The sequence below is a fragment of the Microtus oregoni genome, unplaced genomic scaffold (genome assembly GCF_018167655.1).
Source record: "Microtus oregoni isolate MIOR12 unplaced genomic scaffold, Mior012 000011F_ref0000422, whole genome shotgun sequence".
NCBI lineage: Eukaryota > Metazoa > Chordata > Mammalia > Rodentia > Cricetidae > Microtus > Microtus oregoni.
Window position 1 is genome coordinate 37994968 of NW_024543070.1, and position 24614 is coordinate 38019581.

The 24614-nt window shown below is 40.4% G+C and overlaps 1 protein-coding gene across 1 annotated transcript in view; it reads right to left on the minus strand.

Annotated features, from left to right (window-relative positions):
* Positions 1-9175: 9175 nt before the first annotated feature.
* LOC121453636 (proteasome subunit alpha type-8) overlaps positions 9176-24614 on the minus strand; it is a 48980-nt gene continuing 33541 nt past the window's right edge. The window contains exons 5-7 of the mRNA XM_041660538.1: positions 23849-23968; positions 23569-23631; positions 9176-9268 (exon numbers count right to left, since the gene is read on the minus strand). Of these exons, the coding sequence (XP_041516472.1) occupies positions 9176-9268; positions 23569-23631; positions 23849-23968 (276 nt within the window). The remainder of the gene's footprint in view (positions 9269-23568; positions 23632-23848; positions 23969-24614) is intronic.

Genomic DNA, 24614 nt, shown 5'->3' on the forward strand with positions numbered 1-24614 from the left:
GGAAGTTCTGGTAGAATTCTGCATTGAAACCATCTGGTCCTGGGCTTTTTTTCGAAGGGAGATTTTTGATAACCATTTTTAATTCTTCGCGAGAAACCGGTCTATTTAGATCATTCACCTGGTCTTGGTTTAGCTTTGGTATATGATACTTATTTAAAAAAATGTCCATTTCTTTTGTATTTTCCAGTTTTGTGGCATACAGGCTTTTGTAGTAAGATCTAATGATTCTCTGAATTTCCTCTGTGTCTGTGGTTATGTCCCCCTTTTCATTTCTGATCTTATTTATTTGCGTGTTCTCTCTCTGTCGTTTAATTAGTTTGGATAGGGGTTTGTCGATCTTGTTGATTTTCTCCAAGAACCAGCTTTTTGTTTCATTGATTCTTTGGACTGTTTTCTGTGTTTCTATTTTGTTGATTTCAGCCCTCAGTTTTATTATTTCCAGTCTTCTACTTCTCCTGGGCGCGTCTGCTTCTTTTTTTTCTAGAGCTTTCAGGTGTGTTTTTAAGTCCCCAATGTATGCATTCTCCGTTTTCTTTAAGTGGGCACTTAGTGCTATGAACTTTCCTCTTAGCACTGCTTTCATTGTGTCCCATAGGTTTGAGTATGTTGTCCCTTTATTTTTATTAAATTCAAGGAAGACTTTAATTTCTTTCTTGATTTCTTCCTTGACCCAGGTGTGGTTCAGTAGTTGACTGTTCAGTTTCCATGAGTTTGTCGGTTTTTTGGGGGCAGCGTGGTTGTTGCCTTCTAACTTTAATCCGTGATGATCTGATAAGACACAGGTGGACACTGATATTTTTTTGTATCTGTGGAGGTTTCCTTTGTTACCAAGTATGTGGTCAATTTTTGAGAAGGTTCCATGAGCTGCAGAGAAGAAGGTATATTCTTTCCTATTTGGGTGGAATGTTCTATAGATGTCTGTTAAGTCCATTTGCTTCATTACCTCCAATAATTCTCTTAATTCTCTATTAGGTTTCTGTCTGATTGACCTGTCCCTTGGAGAGAGAGGCGTGTTGAAGTCTCCTACTACTAGTGTGTGTGGTTTGATGTCTGCCTTGAGTTCTAGTAATATTTCTTTTACATAAGTAGGTGCTTTTATATTGGGGGCGTATATATTCAGGATTGAGATGTCCTCCTGATGAATTGTTCCTGTTATGAGTATAAAGTGACCGTCTCGGTCTCTTCTGATTGATTTTAGTTTGAAGTCAGTTTTGTTAGAAATTAGTATGGCCACACCTGCTTTTTTCTTAGGACCATTTGCTTGAAACACCTTTTCCCAACCCTTTACTCTGAGTAGGTGCCTGTCTTTGTGGTTGAGATGTGTTTCTTGCAAACAGCAGAATGTTGGATCCTGTTTTCGTATCCAATCTTTTAGCCTGTGCCTTTTTATAGGTGAATTGAGCCCATTAATATTAAGTGATATTAATGACCAGTGGTTGTTTACTCCGGTTATTCTTATTGCTTTTGGTAGTAGAGATTGTGTGTCTCCCTTCTTTGAGATGTGCTCGTGAAGGGTCATTAGATGCCTGGGTTATTGTAGGCAGTGTTGGCAGTGTTGGAATCCTTGGGTTGCGATTTTCCTTCTATTACTTTCTATAGGGCTGGATTTGTGGCTACGTATTGTTTAAAGTTGTTCTTATCCTGGAATGTCTTGTTTTCTCCGTTGATAGTGAACGATAGCTTGGCTGGGTATAGTAGTTTGGGTTTGCATCCATGGTCTCTTAGCTTCTGCAGAACCTCTATCCAGGACCTTCTGGCTTTCATAGTTTCCATCGAGAAGTCAGGTGTAAGTCTGATCGGTTTACCTTTATAAGTTACTTGCCCCTTTTCTTTTGCAGCTCTTAATATTCTTTCTTTAACCTGTATATTTTGTGTTTTGATTATTATATGGCGAGGAGATGTTTTTCTTTGATCCAGTCTGTTTGGTGTTCTGTATGTTTCTTGAATATTTAAATGAATATCTTTCTTTAAGTTGGGAAAGTTTTCTTCCATAATTTTGTTGAAAATATTTTCTGGGCCTTTGAGCTGTGACTCTTCTCCTTCTTCTATTCCTATTATTCTTAGGTTTGGTTTTTTTATTGTGTCCCATAGTTCCTGAATGTTTTGTGTTGAGAATTTGTTGGCTTTGCTGTTTTCTTTGATCTGTTCGTTTATTTTCTCTATGGTGTCCTCAGCATCTGAGAGTCTTTCTTCTAGCTCTTGTATTCTATTGATTATGCTTGTTTCTGTAGACTCTGCTCGTTGGCCTAGATTTTCCATATCCAGCTGGTCCTCAGTTTGTATTTTCTTCTTTGCCTTCATTTCAGTTTTCAATTCTTGAACTGTTTCCATTACCTGCTTGATGGTTTTTTCTTGGTTTCCCAGGGTATCATGTACATATTTACTCATTTCTTCAAACTTTTTGTTATACTTCTCATCCATTTCTATAAGGGCATTTTTTACATGTTGTTTAAGGGACTCTATTATCTTCATAAAGTCGATTTTTTCCCCTTCTTCTGTGTTAGGTTGTTCAAATACTTCTGTTGTAAGATCATTGGGTTCTGATGTTTTCATGTTGTTTTTCGGATTATTGGGTGAATTCTTGCCTTGGCGCCTGCCCATTTCCTCCTATTGATCCTATCCAATGGGTCCTTTAAAAACCGGATCAGGTTTCCCTGCTGGCCAAGGGCTCTGCTTACCAAATGCCCTCACTCTCTTTCGTGGTTCCTGCTGCAGGCCAAGAACCCTCTCACCCCTCCGAAGGATCTTCAGGACAGGACCAGTCTCCCCTTGTGCCAGTGACCTGGCCAACCAAAAGCCTACCTCTTTGATTCAATTGTAGTAGGGCGAACTGCTCTCCTTATTGCACGCCTGTCCCCGCCGCTTGGGTCTGCCGCTGCGCTGGTCCCCGAAAGCCTCTTCCTGTATGTGGTGTTGCTCCGCCGCCTCTGGCCGCCGCGCTGCTCCGCCATGTCTGGCCGCCGCGCCGCTCCGCCTCTGCGCGTCTGGCCGCCGCGCCGATCCGCCTCTGCGCGTCTCTGTATGCTTCTTGAACCTTTAAAGGAATATCTTTCTTTAGGCTGGGAAAGTTTTCTTCTATAATTTTATTAAATATATTTTCTGGACCATTGAGCTGTACTTCTTCTCCTTCTTCTATCCCAATTATTCTTAGGTTTGGTCTTTTTATTGTGTCCCAGATTTCCTGAATGTTTTGTGATGAGAATTTGTTGGTTTTGCTGTTTTCTTTGATCAGTGTGTTTATTTTCTCTATGGTATCTTCAGTGTCTGACATTCTTTCTTCTATCTCTTGTAATCTGTTGTCAGTACTTGTCTCTGTAGTTCCTGTTCGTTTACCCAGATTTTCCATCTCCATCCTTCTCTCGGTTTGTGTTTTCTTCATTGCTTCCATTTCATTCTTCAAGTCTTGAACCACTTCCCTAACCTGTTTGATTGCTTTTTCTTGTTTCTCTTGGTTTTCTTGCATGTCGTTGAGCGATTTATTCATTTCCTCTACCTTTTTGTTTGTAATCTCTAATTTTTTATGGCAGTTTTTCACCTCCTGTTTAAGGTCCTCTATTATTTTCATATAGTTCACTTTTGAGTCGATTTCTTCTAAGTCTTCTGGAGTAGGGTGTACAATTCTTCTTATTTCGGGATCCCTGGATTCTGGAGGTGTCATGTTGCCTTTCAGGTTGTTGGAGGAATTCTTGCATTGGCGCCTTCCCATCTCTTCCTTCAAATGGAGCCAGGAGAGGCCTGGTGTCTTGGTCCAGTCTTTGCTGTGATTGACTCTCTGGGTGTATCTCTTCAGTGTAGAAGCAGGAACCGTTCCCGTCCAGATGAACTCCTCAGCACCAAAACATGGACGCCTGGTAGTCCAATGACCCGCGGACAAAAGGGGGAGCTTGGGGGGCAGGGTGGGGACGAGTAGAACACAGGACACCCTGCCGCACAGGCTGAACGTGCACGTGCTCCCTTACTGGGGGTCCTTGAGGTCTGCCCCTTAGGTAGGCTCTCACCGCTCTGGGTGGGTAGCCTTAGTGTAGGAGCAGAAAACTGTTCCTGAGCAAAGGACCTTGCAGAAAACGAAGACTTGGGGGGGGGGGTCGTGTGTAAGAAAGACAGTCCTGCAGAAGGAGCTGGGGGAGGAGGGTTTGTGCTCTCTTCCGGAACAATCCGTCCCTGGATAGCACACACTCACCCGTCCAGATGGGATTCCTCAACAACTAAACAGGGCCGTCCGGTAGCCCAATGATCCGGGGACAAAAGGATGAACGGAGCAAGAGGGGGTGGCGGTATCCAGAAGAGCACTGGAAGCCTGGCGCACGAGCTGAAGGTGCCCGGGGTTCCCTTACAGGGGACCCTGAGGCCTGCCCGGTAGGCAGGCACTCACTGCTCTGGGTGGGTAGCCTTAGTGTAGGAGCTTAAAACTGTTCTTGAGCACTGGTCCTAGTATACAGCAGGGCAGGGTTGGGGAGGGGTGCTGGGGGGTTGGGCTATGCTATATTTATTATGGAAGGTTTTTAAAAAATTCCAAAACCATTAGCAACGCAGCCTTTTTCAATTCACTGGTTTTAAAGGAAAGAAGACTTTTAGCTTTCATAAATTTGTTAGAAGGAGTTCAACTATTTGGCTTATGACCTCTTCTGGACAAGGATCAGACCTTGCCAGTTTCCCTGTTTGCTCAGCATGTATCCAATGGGAGGAACAGAATAAGGTCATTCCAAATCGCTGAACCTTCAGCTTTCTTTGGGCCACATACTTTTATATAATGCTTCCCACTCCTGGAAGTGTGCCTGCTTTGACTGAAGACTCCACTTTGTTTGTGTGTGTGCATATATGCATTTGGGTGTATATATGTTTGTATGTATATACATATGTATGTGTGTATGTATGTATATATTCCCATGATGTGCCAAAGAGAGTTCTTAACAAGTAATTCGATAGAATGCTTAGTCCACCTTTTCCTCCTAATGCCCAGCTCTTTAAAGAAGTCAATCCAAAAGTTAACAACTTTACAAGCATTTATTAAGTCCTACCACAGGCAAGCCATCAGAACCCAGCCTTAAAGCTCCTATATAGATCCTCTAAATTATAAGACACCAAAAGTTTCACAACTCTAATCCCAAATAAAAAGCATTATGGTTTAATGCTCACCTTCCTACTATATAGTAATAAGGACAAAAACTAAGTCTCCTGGGTAAGGCAATATCATGCCTGTAATCACTTGGGAGGATCAGGAGTTCAAGGTCATCCTCTGGCTGGAGGTTTCTCTCCCATCCACCAGTTTCCAAATAACCACTCTGAGACTTAATATTAATTATAATTGCTTGACCAATGGCTTAGGATTTTTACTGGCTAGTCCTTACATATAAATTAACCCGCTTCCAATAATCTATGTATTGCCAAATAGCTATAGCATTACCTCACATCTTGCTTCTCTGGCAACTGCTGGCATCTCCCAGACTCCTCCTTCTTTTTCATTTTATCTTTGCTTGGATTTCCTGCCTGGTTCTATTCTGCTTGGCTATTGGCCAAATCATCTTTATTAACCAATGGTAATAAAACATATACACAGTGAACAGAAGGGCATCTCATATCATCCCCCCTTTTCTGTCTAATTAAAAAGGAAGGTTTTAACTTTAACATAGTAAAATTACATATAACAAATTGGTTATTAAGCAAGAATTACAGTTACAATATTTAGTTTATTTGAATTTGGCAAAATTAAAGAAAATATTCTATTATCTATTCTATCTTTGTGAGTCTAAAGTTTCATGTTTATCTTTTATCGTAACTAAGGAAAACTATAGCTATCTAGTATTTAACTCCATCAGAGATCCCAGAAGGATATAATATTACCTGAGTAATTGAGTAGTGCATTGTAAGCAACTTCCAAAACTCTAGAAATGACAAAGACATCTGACTGCCTGGACAGTCACCCAAAGTTCCTCTGCAATGTTGGGGCATCCATCTTCAGCCTATAGGCCCATAGTATCTGATAGACTTTTCAATGAAGCAAGAAATTTGAAAGACTGTCCCACCTAAATTGGCAGTTTGTCAGTAACACTCCTCTGTGTCCTGCAGAATGTCTGGCAGTTTCTTCTGTGAAACAGGAACCCTGAAGGCCTGTCCCACCTTGTTTGGCAAGTTCAGTAGTCATTTTCTTGTGGGTCCTGAATGTCCAGTTTATACAGCATATCATCAAACAGTCCAGGCAAGAGCAGTTTCTTGCCCAAATGGCTAGCCTTGCCATCAGTGAAAACAAACTCCATAAGGAACTTCTTTGATGCCCATCTTCCTCTTGAAATAATTGGTGCTGCCAGGAACAGATGTGTCTCACTGTCAAGAAAAGTCTAAGTTCTTAAAACAGTTTAAATGACATATTCTGTAGGTATTTGGAGTGTTTGAAGATTATCTATTCATTTGAAATGTATCTCTGAATATCTAGAAAACCTAACATGACTTTAAGTTTGACTATTATAGATGAATATTAATTTGTACATAACTATATATTACATTTTTAAATAAGCAGCATAAAAATATCTTAAACAAGAGTAGAAATATACATATAGAATAACAAAATTGCCCTAAAATTTGCATCAGTAAACCAAAATCCACACCAATGTAACGCATTTTGAAATTAACAGTTGCTTTTTGGATTAAAGTAGATTAAAGTAATCTAATTTTTCATAATTTCTATATTGTATCCCCCTTTTTTCTTTAGAAAGAGATTGACAATAACCATTAATCATTTATAACTAACCCCCTTTAAATGAAAACAAACATTAATAAGTGATATTTTGGGAATTTGTGCATAGCTTTCTTCCATATACTACTTCCTGCTGATTGGGGACACTGATAATCTTAGAAAGATCCTGAGAAAATTTAGAGTTATGGTTAAATCTTGGCTGTAGTAGTCTGTGAGGTTACACAGTCTCAGTCAGTTTCCTTGAAGCTGTTCTAGATATTGAATCACCTGGGTCATCGTTCCCATGGAGACCTCTCAGAGGTCTTACTTGATCAAACCACTTAGCCTGGAAGGAGTCCACAGCTTTTTATCATTTGTGGAAACAAAAGAAGAACCTCTTTTCCAAGGTAACATATCCTTAGACCCAAATTTTGAAGTCAAGATTTTTTTATGCTGGTTTAGCTTAGCAGCTCCCACAATCAAATGTCTTGCAACAGTTAGTTCAATGACAGTCAAAAAATTCAAAGAAAACACAATAGTGTACATAATCCTGACTGTGTATTTTTCATCTTTGCCTGAATTACTTCTTTTATATTACTTTTACTGTCTCTTTAAAAACTTTATTTATTTATTATGGGTTTTGAGGGGGCTTTTTTTTATTATTATTATGGTTTTTCAAGACAGGGTTACTCTATAGCTTTGAAGCCTATCCAGGACTTGCTCTTGTAGAACAAGCTGACCTTGAACTTAGAGATCTGCCTTCTGGGTGCTGGGAATAAAGGCATACACCACCACCATTTAGCTACTTTATTTTTTTTAACTATTTCTTTCTGTAACTGCCTATTCTATAACTAAACTGCCTATGCTCATTTTCTTTCTTTCTTGAGTCTCTGCATATTTTTTAAACACATGGTGACCCATTTAGAGGTTTATTTTTGTCTGAATCTGTCTTTATTGCATATCTGTAATCCATTTTTGATGACAGCTTTAAACTGTAAAGTGGATGTGGCTAGGACCAGAGAGGCTGCTTTGGCTGTTGGTTCCACTCTGCTCAGTGTTGCTTCATGGTGGAGGTATGTTTACTGTGGGAGCTGTGTTTACTCCCACCTCTGGGAAACACTGGGTCCTTGCTGACACCATGTAACTTGCAGCACACTGCCCACAACCCTCATTCAAGTGCTCCAAAGCATGGCCTCCCAAAAGAGCCCTCTTGCTGACAGCACAAACCAGGAAGTTGTCTCTTAAAGAAGCTTTATTTCTGTTTGCTGCCAGCAACCAGAGCCTATCTGAAAAATATGACTATAAAGAAGTCGTTTCTGAGTCTGTTTTGTATGTCTATAATAATTTTTTTTTATTTATTTGTATACAGTGTTCTGTCTGCATGTATGCCTGCAGGACAGAAGAGGGCACGGGATCTCATTACAGATGGTTGTGAGCCACCACATGGTTAGTGGGAATTGTGAACTCAGTGTCTCTGGAAGAGCAGTCAGCATTCTTAACTGCTGAGCCATCTCTCCAGCCTCTAGCATCCATGTTTTTAAGCTTTCTCAGGCTTTATGCGGATGTACATGTCCCATTTTGGCACCATTTGTAGATAGAAGTTTCTCTTCTGCCTGCCAGTTCCTGAATAACCACTCTAAAGCTTAATATTAATTATAATTGCTTAGCCAGTGGCTCAGGTTTCTTCCTGGCTAGCCCTTATGTATAAATTAATCCTTTTCTAATAATCTGTATATTCCCATGTGGCCATAGTGTTACCTCACATCTTGCTTCTCTAGCAGCTGCTGGCATCTCCCAGACTCTACCTTCTTTTTCCCTTTATCTTTGCTTAGATTTCCTTCCTGGCTCTATTCTACCTGGCAATTGACTAGATCATCTTCTTTATTAACCAGTGATAATAAAACACACTCACAGTGAGCAGAAGGGCAACCCATATCAACATGAGGTGTTTGAGGCCAGCCTGGGCTAAATGAGACCCTGTCTTAAAAAAGAAAAACCGACAAACTGAGTTTATTTTTGCCACTATATTCTTAGCAACTATCACACAGTCTAATTTGCAATCCCCCTGCCTCAGCCTCCTGAGTCAGCACACAGGGATTTTTGTCCCATGGCTGACACTTCACAGAACATTGATGTTCTTACCGTTCACCAAGGAATGGAGCTCAGCACTGCACTCGGTTTATTTTGAAATGATTAGTTCCTTAACTAACAATGAGGAAGACACAAACTTCAAAAAATTACCAACTTTTAAAATCATCTTCTTTTCAGGAATTTGCTTGTATGAAGAAAAGCAACATATTGGTCTAGTGTCACAGTATAGTCTCAGGCTTGTGTGAAAATGAGGAGTTTTAAGGAAAATCTTCACATTAACCTATGTTTGAAGACAACTTCAAACCTAACACTCTTGAAAATAGACATATGAAAACATATGGTTCCAACTGACATTTCTTCTAAAACCTCAGGAAGAAATTCTAATCCAAACAAATCCCGAGCTCAACCCAACAACTAGGTTGACTTCTTTGATTTTTTCTTCTCTGCTTCCTCCTTTTCTTTTTCTATTTCAGTCACCTGCAATTCAATTTCTTTGGCACTAAACATCTGAAAAAAGAAAACAAATATTTTTCAATTATACCAATACTTGAGTGTTTTTAATCTGTAGCATTGTACTGTATACCTTCAGGAATGCAACAAAATGTCTCAAACACCAAACAATGCATTTGTACTAATGAGGTCAAATCAGGGCTGTGACTCTGGTATCACTGCACGGCAGGATGAGGACAAGAGACTTCGCTAGACATCCTGTACTGTCACTCTGCAGCATTTAGCTGCAAGACTTATTTCTGAGTAACTCCATCTTCCTGTGTGCTGCTCTTACATGGTCTAGCTACTGTTATGATTGGAGAGTGAAAGGTCCCCCACAGGCTCATGCATTTTGGGTATTTGGTGTCAAGCTTGTGTAGCTGTTTTAGAAACAATGGAACCTTTGAAATGTAGGGTCCTTGAGTTTTATGGCTTGCTGTCATTTCCTGTCCTTGTCTCTACTTACTGTTCTAGGGTGTGTAGGAGGAGATAGGGAAGACTTCAAGCCCAGATTATTGGGTGGGTAAGGAAAGACAGCCAGGTAGTGTGAGTGTGTGTGTACACATCTGTGAAGAGAGGAGGGGACAGTCTTTACTAGAAGCTGACTGTGCTGCCACTTGATCTTGGAATTTCAGAGCTGAGAAAAATGTGTTGTTTAAGCCACCGAGTCTATGATAAAGTTAAAGCCTCCCCAACTAACACTGGCTAAAAGTAATTTTATAGTCGTCAGGGGTAAACAGTATGTTCTAGGAACACAGCATGAACCGGGCCAGAAGAGCTGACTCTCGTATATCTGGTTCTTCATAAAGGAGTCAAAGGGATAACCATCTGCCTCCCTGGGGTGGAGGAGGAGAGTCTGTGACCTGTTTTACTTAGAACTGTTCTGCTCTCAGATTTGCAGATGGTGAACAACCTCTCACCTCACCTCCAGTGTTGGCGTTACCATTCTTCCAACATGTCCACAGCTATGTGTGTGTTATCGTTAATCTTTATGCCAGCACCAAGGTTTCTTTCAGTTTTGCTTTGCTAAAACTTATTTTCTGAATTCCACCTTTAAAAACTATTGACGTTGCTGCTAAGAAATTCTCTGTGTTTCTTTTCTTTTTGGTAAATACATTTTTTCATTTTGTTTACTATTATTCCTTTTATTCCCCATTAACTGTCTTTTTGATTTACATTTTTGCTTGGTCTTGCTGCTTTATCTAGACATTACAAAAGACTGGCTCAATGGGCCAAGAACCAAACGCTGGTATTTTCTGCCTGTGTATGAGAACACATATGTAGATATATTATATCTTTCCTTAGTTTATGATGAAACTCAATGAAACAAGTACCATTCACTAAGAATCTATTGAGTAGCACACTATTAATTTACTCTATTTCATTTACTAATAGTGTTTTTGTTGTTGTTGTGTTTGAGTCAGGGTTTCACTATGTCATTCTAACTGGCCTGGACCTCACTGTGTAGACCAGGCTGGCCTTAAACTCACAGAGCTCTGCTTGCCTCTGCCTTCTGAGTCATCATCATCATTTATGGCCCAGCAATGCCTAAGTGTGGGCAGCCCATTTATGGCGGTTCTCCAGTTGTTCCTGTCCTGGGCAGTCCTAGATGCCTGTGTTATTGTCATACCCAATGTTCCACAGTCTTCCTTTATGTTGTCTATCCAGTGTTTTTTGGACCTTCTTCTTTGCCTTATCCCATGCACTTCTCCAAGCAGTGCTATCTTTGGGTTTCTGCCGTCATTCTCATAATATGACCGAAGTATCTCAACTGCTGTTGCCGCATCCTGTAGTTTACTTCCTTCTATAGATGGAGATGTTTCTTAATGTCATCATTGCACAGCCTATCTCTTCATGGGACATCTAGAATCCTCCTGAGACATGCCATCTCAGACACATGCAGCCGCTGTTCTGAGGAGCGTTTCATTTGGTCCAGGTTTCAGAGTTGTAAAGAAGGCAGCTCAAGGCAAGTGTCTCATATACTTGTAATTTTGTTGTTGTTATGTCTCTTGCTGACCAAACCTTTCCTAATGACTGGAATGCAGCCCTCACTATCACTGTCTGCCTCTTGATGTCTGAAATAGTTTCCTCCTTTGAACTGAGTTTTCCTCCCAGATAGACAAAGTTGACTGTTTGCTTGAGGTTCTGATTTTTTATTACAATGTTAAAATCTTTGTGCGCCCTTTCCATGTGTTGAATCTCAGTCTTGTCGATGTTTGCTTTCATACCAAGGTTTTCACTGACTTCCACCACTCTATTTACCATGGTCTGCTGCTCCTTTGGACTTTCAGCAAGTAGTGTTTTATCATTGGCGAAAAGCAAGTTATTGATTCGCACACCACCAACTGCATGCCTGTCTCCTCATCCTCCAGGGCTGTTGCTATTGTTAATTCCAGGAAAGTATTAAAGATCAGTGATGAGAGGACGCATCCCTACAACCTTCCCACGACTGTCTTAAACTCTTCACTTAGTTCTCCACAGACTTTGAATGGTGCAAAGGTATCTTGATAGGCATTTTCTAGTATTCTTATGATTTTTTTCTGGGTACCTGTAGAATCTCATTTTTTCCCAACGTCCTTTCCTCCAAATGCTATCTAATGCCTTCCTGATATCAATGTAACAGACATATAAGTCTTTTCCAAATTCTTTGTATTTTTCTGCCAGTTGCCTCAAAGTGAAGATCTACCTATTGTGCTCCTGTTAGCTCAAAATTCGCACTGGGTGTCTGCTAGGACTTCCTGTTCTGCCCTTGATTCTTTGCAGGAAAATGGCAATCTTGCTGCTATGGCACAACAAACTATTGCCCCTGTAATTTGAGCGGTCCAGCTTGTTTTTCTTCTTGTGGATGGAATTATGGCTGAGTGCTTCCATTCTGTGGGAATTACTTCGTGTTTCCATAGCTCTCTGAAGAGTCTGAGAAGCATCTCAGCCCCTGAACCTATTAGAGCTGCCTCCAGCTCCTCCACCATGATATTATCCACTTCTGGGGGTTTTCTGCATTTTGCTCTCTTAATAGCTTCCTTTATCTAGCTCCTGTCAATATTTAATATTTCCTCACCATCTCTGGTGTTCGAGTGGCAGCCGAAGTGTTTCTCGTTGTAGTCTACATTGACAGCATTAGGGTCATTGCATAGGGTGTCAAAGTATTGTCTCCACCTTTGCTTTACTTCCCCTGTTCTGTTAATAAATGACCTTGCTCATCTTTAATCACCCGAATCTGAGGAGCATATCTGGCAGCTGTCTATGTAATAGTTTCACAGACAAGATATGTTTTATCACGGAGTCTAGCCTCTTCGACCTCTTTGCATACACCCTGTACATACAGCTCTCCATCCTTTGTTCTTCTTTCACCTCCCTGCACAGATAGTTGTGATGTTGTGCTGCCTGTAGATTGCCTCTTCGTTTGCTCTTTAGCTTCCTTCTTTCTTCTGCCAGGTTGATCGTCTCTGCAGTAAGTCATTCTACTGGTGTTGCCCTTTTTACATAACCAAGCATCTCCTTTGAAGCTTCCTGTATAGCTCTTTTGATTTTCTCCCATTCACTTTCTATATTTGTAAAGGGTTTTTAATAACTTCCCTCACCTTTTCTTCAGCGGTTCTCTTATACTCTGTACAGTTGAGTTCATTGGTTGTTTATAGTCTTCTGATTCTTCTTGCCTGGTGTGCCACTACTAAGTTTCAGTTGAATGTTGGCCATAGTAAGTGGGTGATCTGACCCTAAGTCAGCACGAGGAAATGATCAGCTGTTTTGCTGCTAGGTAAGTTTCCCGCTGCCCAGAATGTAGTCAACTTGACTGTATGTGCATTTGTCAAGGGATTCCCATGTTCAGCATGGTTTGGCCTGCTTGAATTTTGTGTTGGATGTGTAGAAATCATTTTCATAGCAGAGGTCAAGCAGTTGTTCTCCGCTGTCATTCCTTTGTCTGAATCCGTATGTTCCCATGACCCTATAGTCCATTCTTTTTCTGGATCCTACTCTTGTATTGAAGTCACCCATAATGATTAGTATGTCATTCTTATGTATCCTGTTGCCCTCATTCTGTAGATCTGTGTAGAAACTGTTGACGAATCCTCTTCTGCTTCCACGGTTGGTGCATATACCTGCATGATAGTTACTGGATGTGTCATGTGATCCATGTTTGAAATCTGGCTGATATAATTCACTCATTCACAGGTCTCTACCCGAGCATGCATTTTTGAGTCAAACTGGACAGCACTAAAGCTAGACCTGCTGCATGTTTTCCCTCTCGTCCTGAGTTTATAATCCTGCATCCGTTTACTACAAGTTCTTGTGTTCCTATCCGTTGCGTTTCTGTCAATCCAGTGACATCCCACCTGATGTGGCTGAGCTCATGTGTTGCGGGAGGTCCTCCCACTCCTCCAGCCTATCACCGCTGAGGTACCAGCCCACTGGGGCGTGGTTTCTCTCCCTTTAAAAAAGCGGCCACTTCCCTCTCCTCTCTCTCTTCACTTCCTGCTCCGCCTGCGACTAGACTCCTTTCCTGGTTGCGAAGAGGGCTGTTGCCTGGGACAGTGATCTGTAAGTTTTTTCCCCTTTAAATAAATACCACCCTAATAATCATAACCCCGAATTGGTGTGGCATTGTTTGTGACTTACGCCTTCATTTTGGCGCCCAACATTTGGTTTTAGAACCTCTCCTTTCCCCACTCGCAGCCGCGAGTTCGGCTTGGCAGCCCCAAGTTCGGCTTGGCGGCTGCGGGCTTGGCGGGTGCAAGTTCAGCTTGGCGGCCGCGGGCTTGGCGGGCTCTAGTTCGGCTTGGCGGGAGCCCTCCCCTTCCACAGCCGCCAGCGGCCTTGGACTCCCCACGTGGATTTAAACTCCACAGGCCCGCATAGTCTCTGGCCGCGTGGTTTGCTCTTTTCTGAGTCATTTTTAAATCTCCCTTGCAAGTACAGCTCTTAAGTGGCACGAACCAGAGCACGTGGTTGCTGAAAGCTGCAACCCCTCAGGGTGACTTGTTCCGTCTCAGGAATTGATTTAATTAGATTTATTTTGTTGAGAAACTTGCATTTTCCAGTTTTTAACATCTACTAAGGCACTGAAACAGGACCATGTTTTCACCGTGACTCTGCAACAGCGCCACCTGCTGGATAATAGGTAATATTGCAGTTTTTGTTTCTAACGCAAATTTTACTGCTTTGTTTTCACTAATACAATGGATTAGTAAATTTATATTTACTAATACAATGAATTACATCATACAAGGTTTATATGATTATGGGGATACCTTAATTTGCTTGTTACTAGCCTTCAGTTTTCTTTTCCATATTCTATCATTAAGGAAGAATATGGCACTCCTAAGAATGATAGAATCTTTACGAACTAATAATGAACAACTAATTGACAGGATTAAAATTATTGAAAATCAGAGGTTATCTGAACAAGTGGATACTATGACAGACAAAATTGATTCCATATCCAAGGGTATTAGAAAGTTACCTGAAAGGGTTCAGGCTGTTGAATTTGACGTTCAGACTTTATCACAAAGTTTTGATAAGGTAACAGACAGAATGTACCTCCAAGATGGGAATCTACATGATATACAAGAAAAGTTTAAGGAGGACATGTTATCTTTGAAGGAAAAAATTAAAGCTTTGGAATCACAGGTGCAGAATGGGGACCAAAAAATTGATACCTCAGTGAAATCACTGGAAATATATACAGGTCAGGAGATTCAGGATTTAAGAGAGACAATGATAAAAAGATTTGAAAAGATTGGGGAAATTATTGCAGCTGGTGAACAGAGTAAGGAGGCACAAGGACAGGATACAAGGCCTCCACCAGCTATTAGAACTGGCTTACCCAGGGTTCTAGCGACATACCCTATACTTAATTCTGAAAAAGCATCAACTTCTAAAGGCTCAAAGGGAGTCAGAGAAGCTAGATGGACGCCAATAGCAATGAATGATCTGAAAGAAATTAAGCAAGCTGTTGTTAATTTTGGCTTGCACAATGCATATGTAAAGGAAATGATAAGGACTTGGGCTTCTAATGCTAGAGCTACTCCCCATGATTTCCATCAGTTAGTGTCTGCAGTTTTAGATAATGGACCTTCCTTGATGTTCGGAATTTATTTCAGAGAAGAATCCAAACATATGGAACAGCAAGGAAGAGCAAAAGGTATTGAGGTTTCCCAAGATCAAATTCTTGGTGCAGGAGAATATGCTGATCCACAGGTCCAAGCTCTTTATGACGATGAAGTACTGTGTCTATGTCACCAAGCAGCTTTAAATGCTTGGAATAGGATACAAGATCCAGCAAAAAGGGTTGAATCATATACCAGAATTAGGCAGGGACAGAGAGAACCCTTTATTGACTTTTTGCAAAGATTAATTAAGGCTCTGGACATAGGGGTAACAGACCCAGAAGCTAGACGAATACTTCTTGAATCTCTAGCTTTTGAGAATGCAAACATAGAATGCAAAAAGATAATTGGGCCTTTAAAGTCTAGATCAGCACCTATGGATGAATGGATTCAGCATACGATGAATGTTGAGACGTTTAGCTATAATGATGAATCTTGGGTAGGAGAAGCGATTTCCAAAGCAATGAGGAGACATCAAACTGCCAGGTGTTTTAATTGTGGTAAATTAGGACATTTGCAAAGGAATTGCAGGCAAAGAATTTCTAGGAATAATATCTCTTCTGGGAATGACAAAAATAGGAGACCTCGGCCTTCGGGTATATGTAGGAGATGCGGTAAAGGCAGGCATTGGTCCAACGAATGTAGGTCAACAACAGACAGACGGGGCAATCCGATATCATCGGGAAACTCCTTGGGGGGCCTCTCGCAGGCCCCCAAGCCAACAGTGGCCCAGTCATTCCCAGTCACAGTGGAGAACGTGCCTCACCAAGAAAATTAAAAGCTCCAATTTCTGCTGTAAAAAGTAATACTGGTCTAAATGAAGAATTACGTGTGGAGGATGAGTCAAAAAACCCAATAGGACAGAGTAAACGTATATTTTGGCAGACTTCTATTAATGATCAAAGACCAAAGCTAAGAGTCTGTATAAATGGCACTTTTATTGAAGGCTTATTAGACACAGGTGCGGATGTAAGTATCATTACCCCAGAATCTTGGCATCCGAATTGGCCTCTTCAAGAGGTAGATGTTCAGTTCCTAGGAATTGGAACCCTATCTCGTGTAAAACAAAGCACAAGATGGGTTGAATGCATAGGGCCCGAAGGGCAAATAGGAAGACTAAGGCCATATATAGCCAATATTGCCATAAATTTATGGGGCCGTGACCTGCTACAGCAATGGAATACCCAGATTAACATTCCTGTATTTCCAGGAACTCATAATTCTGGGAAGGATATGATGAGGTATTATGGAAAAAGGTCACCAGCCATTCAGGCTGTACAAGAACATACAGCAAATACCAAACCTTTAGAGGTACCAACAGCCCTACCTTTAAAATGGCTAACTGAGAAGCCAATATGGACCAAACAATGGCCTCTAGCTGAAGATAAACTACAGGCATTGGAACAGCTGGTGCAAGAGCAACTAGATGCTCACCATATTGAAGAATCAACCAGCCCTTGGAATTCTCCTGTGTTTGTTGTAAAAAAGAAATCTGGTAAATGGAGAATGGTGACAGATCTAAGAGCTGTCAACAAAGTAATTCAACCTATGGGCCCACTACAATCTGGAATTCCTTTGCCTTCTCTGTTACCAAAAGGATGGCCTCTTATAGTTATTGATTTGAAAGATTGTTTTTTCACTATACCATTACAAGAAAAGGATAGAGAAAAATTTGCCTTCACAGTGCCTACTTACAATAATTCTCAGCCTAATAGGAGATATCAATGGACTGTCCTCCCACAGGGTATGCTCAATAGTCCTACACTGTGCCAATATTTTGTAAGTAAGCCATTGGAAATAATTCGTAAACAATTCCCCAAGTCCATCATTTATCATTACATGGATGACATCTTGTTATCTGATTCAAATAAAGATACTTTAGAAAGGATGTTTGAAGAAGTAAAGAAAGTCTTGCCTAGGTGGGGATTACAAATTGCCCCTGAAAAGATTCAAAGAGGAAATTCTATTAATTACCTAGGTTACAGAATAGGGTTAGAGAAAATTAAAACGCAAAAGGCACAAATTAGGAGAGACCGGTTAAAGACTCTTAATGACTTCCAAAGATTGTTAGGAGACATTTCCAGTCTATGACCAGCTGTTGGGATAACACCTGATCTAATAGTTCATTTAAACAAAACCTTAGATGGTGATAAAGATTTGAATAGTCCAAGAGAACTGACAGCTGAAGCAGAAAAGGAACTGACAATGATTGAGGAAAAATTACAGGAGGCACACGTGGATAGGGTGAACCCAAATCTTAGCTGCATCCTAGTCATATTGCCTTCCAGAATTTCTCCTACAGGGATTCTAATGCAGAGGGAAGATATTATTTTAGAGTGGATATTTATACCTAATAAACCAAGTAAAAAATTAAAAACTTATGTGGAAAAGGTCTCTGAATTAATTATAAAAGGTAAGCTGAGACTTCGTCAACTAGCAGGTATAGACCCAGCAGAAATTATAGTGCCTTTTACTACTGAAGAAATAAAAAAGTTATGGGAAGACAATGAACCGTGGCAAAGAGCTTGTGCTAACTTTTTGGGAGAAATTAATAGCAACTATCCCAAAAGTGATAGACTTAATCTCATAAAAAGAACTTCTTGGATTCTTCCTAGAATTGTACGTGATGCTCCAATAACTGGAGCCCGTACGTTCTATACTGATGCAAATAAATCAGGGAAAGCAGGTTACAAGTCAGATGAATTGAGTAAGGTGGAACAAAGCCCTTATAATTCTGTCCAGAAGGCAGAATTATATGCCATTCTTATGGTGCTAAGGGATTTTAAAGAACCTCTTAATATAGTTACAGATTCACAATATGCAGAAAGAGTTATCTTGCATATTGAAACCGCTGAATTTATACCAGATGACACAGAGTTGACTTCATTGTTTATCCAGGTACAAGACATAATCAGGAACAGGCTTTGTCCGATGTACATAACACACATCCGGTCCCATACAGGTCTGCCTGGTCCTCTAGCCCAAGGCAATGCTGAGATTGATCAATTATTGATTGGAAGTGTGTTGCAGGCCTCGGAATTTCATAAGAAGCATCATGTCAATAGTAAAGGCCTAAAGAAAGAATTTTCCATTACTTGGCAACAAGCTAAGGACATTATAAAGAGATGCCCTACTTGTTCTTTCTATAATCAAACACCGTTGCCTGCAGGGAGTAACCCAAAGGGTACTAAGAGAAATGAAATCTGGCAGATGGATGTGTTCCACTTTATGGAATTTGGTAAATTAAAATATGTACACCACACCATAGACACGTATTCAGGTTTTCAATGGGCTACAGCCCTGAGCTCAGAAAAGGCTGATTCAGTAATCACACATTTATTGGAAGTTATGGCCATCATGGGTATACCTGCGCAAATAAAGACAGATAATGGTCCAGCATATGTATCTAAGAAAATGAAACGCTTTTTTGATTATTATAATATAAAACACATTACAGGTATACCAAATAATCCTACAGGTCAGGCAGTTATAGAAAGATCAAATCGTACTATAAAGGATATGCTGAACAAACAGAAAGGGACTGAAAATACCCCCAGAAATAGATTACATAATGCTTTATTAACCTTGAATTTTCTTAACGCTAATGAGAAAGGAACGACAGCAGCAGAAAGACATTGGATAATGGAAAAGTCTGCTGAACTAAATCAACCGATTTATTTCAAAGATGTGCTGACCTCTCAGTGGAAGCCAGGAGATGTGCTACGTTGGGGAAGGGGTTTTGCTCTTGTTTCCGCAGGAGAAGAAAAATTGTGGATACCATCAAAATTAATAAAGTTTCGATTTGAAGAGGAGAAACCTCTTGGAAAGGAGAAATGACAACTCATCCACAATGATGATATTCATACAGGTGGTAAGAAAAACATAGAATGGGGGCAGGGTTCTGTTCTTATCTCCACAGGAAAACACTCATCTTTGAGAAATTCAAGGGACCCTGGATGTTTGGATACTGACAGATGGAAAAATACCTGCCCAATAGGAAATATCAAGACAACTGAATGGATTGTGTAAGTAATATTAAACCATATTTCTAAATTTATAAAGCTGGTTTTGAAGTTGGACTCTGGCTCAGTCCCTCTCCAATTCCAAGCCTGTTAGTAAGAGAAAAACCCAGAGTTTCTGGAGTTTCTGTCTCATGTCAAGAGCCATGATATGGGACAGAAGGGACAGAAAGAAATATGAGTTTAGAAAACATCTTTGCTTTTCTTCATATCTATCATACTTTTCATTGAATATATTTATCATGTCTTTCATTGAATATATATATATATGTCTATATATGTCTATATGATTAATGTTTAAGTTTTTCATAATGAACAATGAGTTTTTCCTGAAGTGACATTTGAAGTTTCCAGGAAGAAGATGGGGCCCCATAACAACAACTCCACCTGGTTGATATGACGTCATGATACTGATAGCGCTACTACAAGACCTGCTTTTGGTACCAGCTGCACAAGACAGTTCCAACTTGGAAAGCTGAAATGGTGCACATCTTATACAACATTTTGGCCAGACCTGCACAAAATACTCAGAGACTATTGGCAATTTTAAAAGACATTGATCTTGAAATTTAACCATCATTTCACTTTCACAGGATCCCCCAGAAAGAACGTCGCCCCCATGACAGCTGGAAGTAATTCTAGAGGACGACGTCCCCTTTCCCAGTAAAACTTGCCCTTGGGTTTAGGGACATCATTTAGGGGTTGATTATAATTAGTATACGATTGAGGGTTGGGGGAGGAATTTTATAAGCTCAGGGATCATTTTGAAAAAAAAAAAAAAGAGGGATGATGGGATAATAGATTTGTAATTGTGAGTTACTGTTTTTAGACAAATACATTGCTATAGATTCTTGTATATTGATACAAAGTTAAATTATATTGACTATTGTACGCATGCATGTTTCTACCTCTGTTTAAAACATTTTTTTATGTATTGACATATATTGTATTGATATATATATATTGTATATATTTACCATATTGCAGTGTACATTTCTACCTCTGATTAAGATACTTATATAATGATTGTGTATTGATATATATTTGCCTACTGCAATGTATATTTGTACATTGTTTATATTTGGAGGTCATTGTCCTCATTTGTTTCACAGTCGTTTATTGTCTTAGTCTTTAAGTTAGATAGATATTGAGAATTATATAGACTAATAGTCATCTAAGTTTGTCATTTATAATAGACTAATCAGGTTCTTTAGATATATAGAGATTATACTCAGTATAGATAGATAATCTTCAACTTCTTCAAAGAGCTGTAGAAAATGGCCTTTAATCTAACTCAGAGTTTTGTGGTAGTGAGACACAATTGCTCCTGGCAACACCACTCTATTCCCGAGAGAATGTTGAGCACCAAAGACACTCCACCTGGAGCCTTTCTTTTTGGCAGAACTGGCGTTTGGGTAAAGAAATGCCCATACCTCAACAACTGACAAAGATACAGAGCATGCATCAATGGATAAAACAGGACTGTCATATCCTGCCAAGACAGGGTAAGATAGTTTTGAAAAGTTGCTTGCCTTAGAAAATGGTATGTCAGTTATGTTAGGCCTTAGCCAAAGTTGGTTGCTTCAACGCTGCTAATGTGACTTTGGGTGATTGCCCAGGTAGCTAGTTGTCTCTGTAATTTGTTGCATGTTTTGGAAGTTGTTTTACTGAACTTCCTAATTACCCAGGTAACATTATTTCCCTTCTCAGATCTTCGATGGGGTTGAAGACTATATAAATGTAGTTACTTTCTCTCATGACTTGGCCAAGTTATTTATTATACAAGACCTAAGCTAGTTAGAATAGGATATTTGTACTTATTGTATATAATTTCATAGTAGGTTTAGAACTCTCTTATTTAAACAAAAGGGGGAGGTGTTGCGGGAGGTCCTCCCACTCCTCCAGCCTATCACCGCTGAGGTACCAGCCCACTGGGGCGTGGTTTCTCTCCCTTTAAAAAAGCGGCCACTTCCCTCTCCTCTCTCTCTTCACTTCCTGCTCCGCCTGCGACTAGACTCCTTTCCTGGTTGCGAAGAGGGCTGTTGCCTGGGACAGTGATCTGTAAGTTTTTTCCCCTTTAAATAAATACCACCCTAATAATCATAACCCCGAATTGGTGTGGCATTGTTTGTGACTTACGCCTTCACTCATGCATGAGCAAGCCAGTTCCCCCAACTGTGTTTAGCATTCTCACGTCCCAGGTCCCTATTGTGGTGACTCTTTTTGGCCTGAGGAAGTGCCTCTCCTGTCCATTTCTGTCAGCTGCCCTCCCCACTTTTGGCTTTAAGAGAGAAGGATTACCTGTCCTGCGCTTAGGACATGGAGGACTGTCAGATTCTGGGGCTTTAACCCAGGTGTTTCTGCTGAACGTCCATATTGGGTCTCCCAGTAGCTACCTCCTCAATGGAGAGACTGGAAAAGAGCAGCTAGGTCCTCTGGAAACCTGGGTAATTTAGTACGTGGGTGGAAAGAGGTCCAGCTGGTTGGTTAAAGGCTACCGTACAAAGAGGAAGAGACCTGGCCAGTCATCCTCATCAACTCAGATCATGAAAATGGACAATAATGCCTTCTGAGTGCCAGGACTAAATTACGCCTGCCCCATGCTCCTTTGAGGAAGAAGATCTTGCCATATAGTCATGGCTTGCCTGGAACTTGTGATCTCTACTCGTGCTAGTATGGCAGGCATGCTAGGCTATCCAACAATGTTTGGATAGAGGAATTACAAGCCTTGCTTTGTGGATAAGGAAACTGAAAACTAATGATGGGGACAATTTGCTCAAGGTCATTCTGTGAAAGAAATTGATATGCTGGAATGTAGACTCAGGTCAGTACACCTCAAACTTTTAAAGCGGGTCTATGAAGTTCAAAGGGCTCTGCTTGCTATGCAGCCTATCCTGAAACATTATATGGAATTGTACTGTAACTTTTCTTCCAGGATGTACCTTCTGTCACACATCAAGAATATATGAATAACTTGTGTATGTATATCTATCATAGAAGGTATGCAGGTAACATTGCTAAAGATATAATCCTGCTTTTTGTGGCTTCAGGGTCCCTCTGGTTTGGTGTTTCTGTCCCTAAAGTCTTGTCAGAAAACATGAAAATTGAGCCTATTAGCCATCTCCATAGCCTGTGTTTACCCTCTTTTTCTGTAGGGCTATGCTGAGAGCAGACTCCAAAGTCCTGTCCCCATTCCCCTTATTTATTGACACTTTGTTGCTGTCCCGTCTGTTGGAAAAGTGGTAAAACACACACCATCATTGTTCTACACAGTACTGACTTTGGCACAAATTTCTTGTGAAAATACTTTCCTTAAACCCAAAGGAAAGAATATATAAAATAAGTCTTCTAAGTGTATTTTAGTAGTTTTCCATGCTTTGAGAGGTTTTGTACATTCTACATAGACAACTATTGGCAAACTAGACTGCTAACCTCAGGGACAACAGGAAACCATGAAACAAGTACTCTCTAGCCACTGAGTCTTCCAGCATAATGTCTGACAGGATGTTCTGAGGTAACTCACAGTGGTTGAAGCAGACATACAAGCAATGTCACAAGAAACATGAAAAGGGGGCCGGGTGATGGTGGCGCATGCCTTTAATCCCAGCACTTGGGAGGCAGAGGCAGGCGGATCTCTGTGAGTTTGAGACCAGCCTGGTCTACAGAGCTAGTTCCAGGACAGGCTCCAAAGCCACAGAGAAACCCTGTCTCGAAAAACCAAAAAAAAAAAAAAGGAAACATGAAAAGGTTATGATACTAGAGAGTAAAATTAAAATGTGAAAGAGGCTCAAGCCAGCACACAGGACTGAGGTGTGTAGCTCAGTGGCACAGCACTTACCATGCATAAAGCCTAGGGTCAGACCCTCAGAACAAGATGAAAACAGCAGCAATCAGAAAGAGTGGCGTTCTCTTACAGAGAGGAGGTCTCTGGGAGGACAGACTGTAAGGGTTCCTACCTACAGGCAGGGATACTAAATGGGCAGATCTTTACAGAGCTCTCATTCCCTCCTAGTCTTCACAAAGACAGGATGTAAGCAGTGGCTTGCAGTAAGCAAGAAATGAGCCACTCGGCCCAGAAGAAACCATTGCGCTGCCAATGGATGAACCATGTTTGCAATTCACGGGTTCCAACAGCATCTGAACTTCTATCAAGCTATGCTAGTAATACTTTCTACTTTGGTCAATAATTTACCTTCAAAGGTTGATCTCTTCTGATTATAGCCAGTTCAATGTTCTTTCCACCAGACTGGACAACCTAGTGTAGAACAAGGACACATAAGAACTTCTTTAGCTGGCTCGGGTAGAGCTCTGTAGTAGTGTGTGTGCCTGGTGTGTGTGTGGTACTGGTTTGATTCTTCGACACTATATATAAATGACAACAACCTATCTCTGAAAATTGTGTGTTTAATGAACAAAACAGGATAAGGAAACCAAAAGCGTATTCTCAGAACATACCTTCCAAGATTACTTACTTCTAGCAAAGCTTTTATTGCTAGTTTGATAGCTTCACTGTCATTAGAAATAGCTTCTTCTGTGTAATTCTTTTCTAGAAATTCCCGAACAGTTTTAGCACTCCGGCCTATTGCATTTGCCTTGAAAAATTAAAACAAAACTATTAATACAATTGGGTTTGTTGTTACCGTGTATGTTCGGGCTTTTGGGTTTACTTCAGTGTTCAATAACAGAGTCACAAAGGGACTGGGATGACATGGTCTTTTTTTTTTTTTACTTTACAACTGCCATACAACGGGAAAGAGAAACATCTTCAGGGAGTGAAACAATTGTCTTGGCCAGTTGAGGAGCCCACAGAAATTGTAATGTACACCTTTAATATCACCTTTATAAACCCTTCCTTTAGCCGCTTCAGCACGGCATGCTGTTTGACTCCAAGGCTGCTGTTTTTCTGCTAGCAGTAAGAATAAATTCATTTAATCTAAATTTAAATTGATTCTAAGTCTTTGGTCTTTTCCAGTGGATTCAAATGCCACAACAGTGGCATCAACTGAGAATCAAGTGTTCACAAAGAGCCAAGCCTATGGGGAATTTATCCAAACCATCCCATTCCATTCCCTACCCCCCATAGGCTCGTGGCAAAATTCATTTATAAAGTCCACCACAGACTTTAACAGTCCCAATGGTGTTGAAAACTCCAAAGTCTCTTCATAATTAAAAGTCTTAATTTTTACCCCTTATAGAATAAAAGAACAACAAATTACATACTTCCAACATACAATAGCA